The 2500-nt window shown below is 32.6% G+C and overlaps 1 protein-coding gene across 1 annotated transcript in view; it reads left to right on the top strand.

Moving 5' to 3' along the window:
* The window catches only part of LOC122267041 (charged multivesicular body protein 7), a 39863-nt gene that overhangs the window by 1262 nt on the left and 36101 nt on the right, over positions 1-2500 (top strand). The window contains exon 2 of the mRNA XM_086547847.1: positions 722-903. Coding sequence (XP_086403973.1) covers positions 724-903 — 180 coding nt within the window. The 5' untranslated portion in view covers positions 722-723. The remainder of the gene's footprint in view (positions 1-721; positions 904-2500) is intronic.

Consider the following 2500-nt stretch of genomic DNA (forward strand, 5'->3'; position numbering starts at 1 on the left):
CCATTTTTATGAAGGTAACAATTCAGTTGTTTGTCCTTTTATTCTTGGCAACCTAAAATCCTGATTTTTAAGAAAATTGGTCCATCAGTTATTGTATTATCTGTAAACTTGTTAACAAAGGAGCGAACCCTTTTTATTTTTAATTTCAGTTGTTTTTTGTACTAATTACAGAAAGATGAAGGTATAAAAAAATGTATATCAGATTTCCCAAAAGCACAGGCTTTCCCCCTTGGACAGTGTGAAGAGGAAGAAAATGAGACTACATGCATGTTTTGGTGAAAAAGTAAATCTGCTATATTACCATAGCCAACAGCTCAGTTATACAATGTCAAGTTGTGTTGTCTATATAAACTGCATAAATTAATGTAATGATTATCCTTTATATATCCAATATATCAATACATTGTAGTAAAGAAATTTATTTTCTGAGAACAGTGTAGATTCAATTTAAAAAATAAGAAAAAAAAAAATTCAATGAAAATGTGCAGTTCTTGTTGTAACAAGACAATTTGAAAAAGGCAAAACATCAGTAGAAATGCTAAATAAGGTGTTTATTATAAAAATAGCTACAAATACAAATGTCTATATTAGTGTATAACTGTATGTGAGTAGTGTGTGGTGTGAAATTAGCAGAACCAATGTATTTTATAAGTAGTAGGAGCTGAATAATTTCGAATTCACTTGAATTAAAGCCATTGTATAAACAGGATTATTTTTTAAGGAATGGAGGACAGTCGAACATACCTGCCACCTGAATGGAACAATGAGGAAAGGATGAGAGTGCTGCTTGGTCCCATGCCCAAATTGCATGATACTGTAGCACGAAATGCTCGTGTGACATTTTGGACAGCTGCAATTCATCAGTGGTGCAAAAAAACAAATAAGCTCATCTTCACACTTCAGGTTAGTTATTTCAACCGATATATGTCAGATGTTATACCAGTATGTCTTGTTTGCATTCAAATGATACTTACGACTTTTATTTTTGATATGTAATTTATTGTAAGATGTGGTATGTATATGATATATATATATATATATAAATATAAATACATATTTATATAGATATATATATATATATACATATATATATATATATATATATATATATATATATATGCAAACAACAGGTTAAAGAGGAGAACAGAAATTGGGCCTCTTGAGAATAATGGTGCATTGGTAACTGATTCAAAGGAAATGGCTGAATTACTCAAATTGCAATATGAAGAAGTCTATAGTGTCCCAAGAATAGAAAAATTAATATCAGACCCACAGCAACATTTTAGTATTATTAGTAACGAAGATGAATGTCTCACTGACTTCATATTCAATGAAAAAGATATTCTTGAAGCAGTAAGTGAAATACCAACAAACTCAGCAGCTGGGCCAGATGAAATCCCAGCAATCTTTTTAAAAAACTGCAAAGAAACCATAGCAAAGCCACTGGTAACTTTGTGGAGGAAATCTTTGGACATGGGGACTATCCCCAGCTTACTGAAAGAGGGTACTATAATTCCAATATATAAAGGCGTAAACAAAGGTCAAGCCAAAAATTATAGACCAGTAGCACTAACATCTCATATAATAAAAATATTTGAAAGGGTAGTGAGGAAAAAAAATTGTTCAGTTTTTAGAAAAAGAAAACAAGATAAACCCCGGGCAACATGGATTCAGAAGTGGTAGATCTTGTTTATCACAGATCCTGACACACTTCGAACACATACTAAGGGACCTAACTGAAAATAGAGAAGTTGACGTAATATATCTAGACTTTGCAAAAGCTTTTGACAAAGTAGATCACGGCATCCTGCTACATAAGATTAAAGACCTTGGAATCGGCGGGAAAGTTGGAAGATGGATTTACAACTTCCTCATAAATCGTAAACAAAAAGTACAAATTAATGGGCTTTACTCAAATGAAACGATTATTATGAGTGGGGTGCCACAAGGGTCCGTTCTTGGGCCCTTGTTATTCCTTATTATGATTGGTGACATTGATAATGGTGTGAAACACTCAAGAGTAACATCATTTGCAGATGATACAAGAATAAGTACACCCTTAGATATACAAGATAATGAAAACAAACTTAACGCGGATCTACATACCATCTGTAAGTGGGCATATGACAATAATATGAAATTCAATGCAGATAAATTTGAAATCATAAGATATAGTCCAATTGGAAATTTAAGAGCAAGATCATATTTTGTCGAAGATGTGAAGATTGAGGAGAAAAAAGTAGTAAAAGATCTAGGACTCTATATGAGTAATGACATGAGTTTCAGTCACCATATACAGCAGATTGTCAACAAAGGAAAAGTTATGAGTGGATGGGTAATGAGGACTTTTAACACAAGAGACCCAGAACACCTTTTACCACTATGGAAAACATTAGTGACCACAAGATTAGAATACCAGTGCCAAGTATGGAGCCCAAATCTTATAAAAGATATAATGTTGATAGAACAAGTCCAAAGAATCTTTACACGGAAGTTAGAT

Source organism: Penaeus japonicus, unplaced genomic scaffold (genome assembly GCF_977035675.1).
Source record: "Penaeus japonicus unplaced genomic scaffold, GWHDUDI00000001_assembly GWHDUDI00000020, whole genome shotgun sequence".
NCBI lineage: Eukaryota > Metazoa > Arthropoda > Malacostraca > Decapoda > Penaeidae > Penaeus > Penaeus japonicus.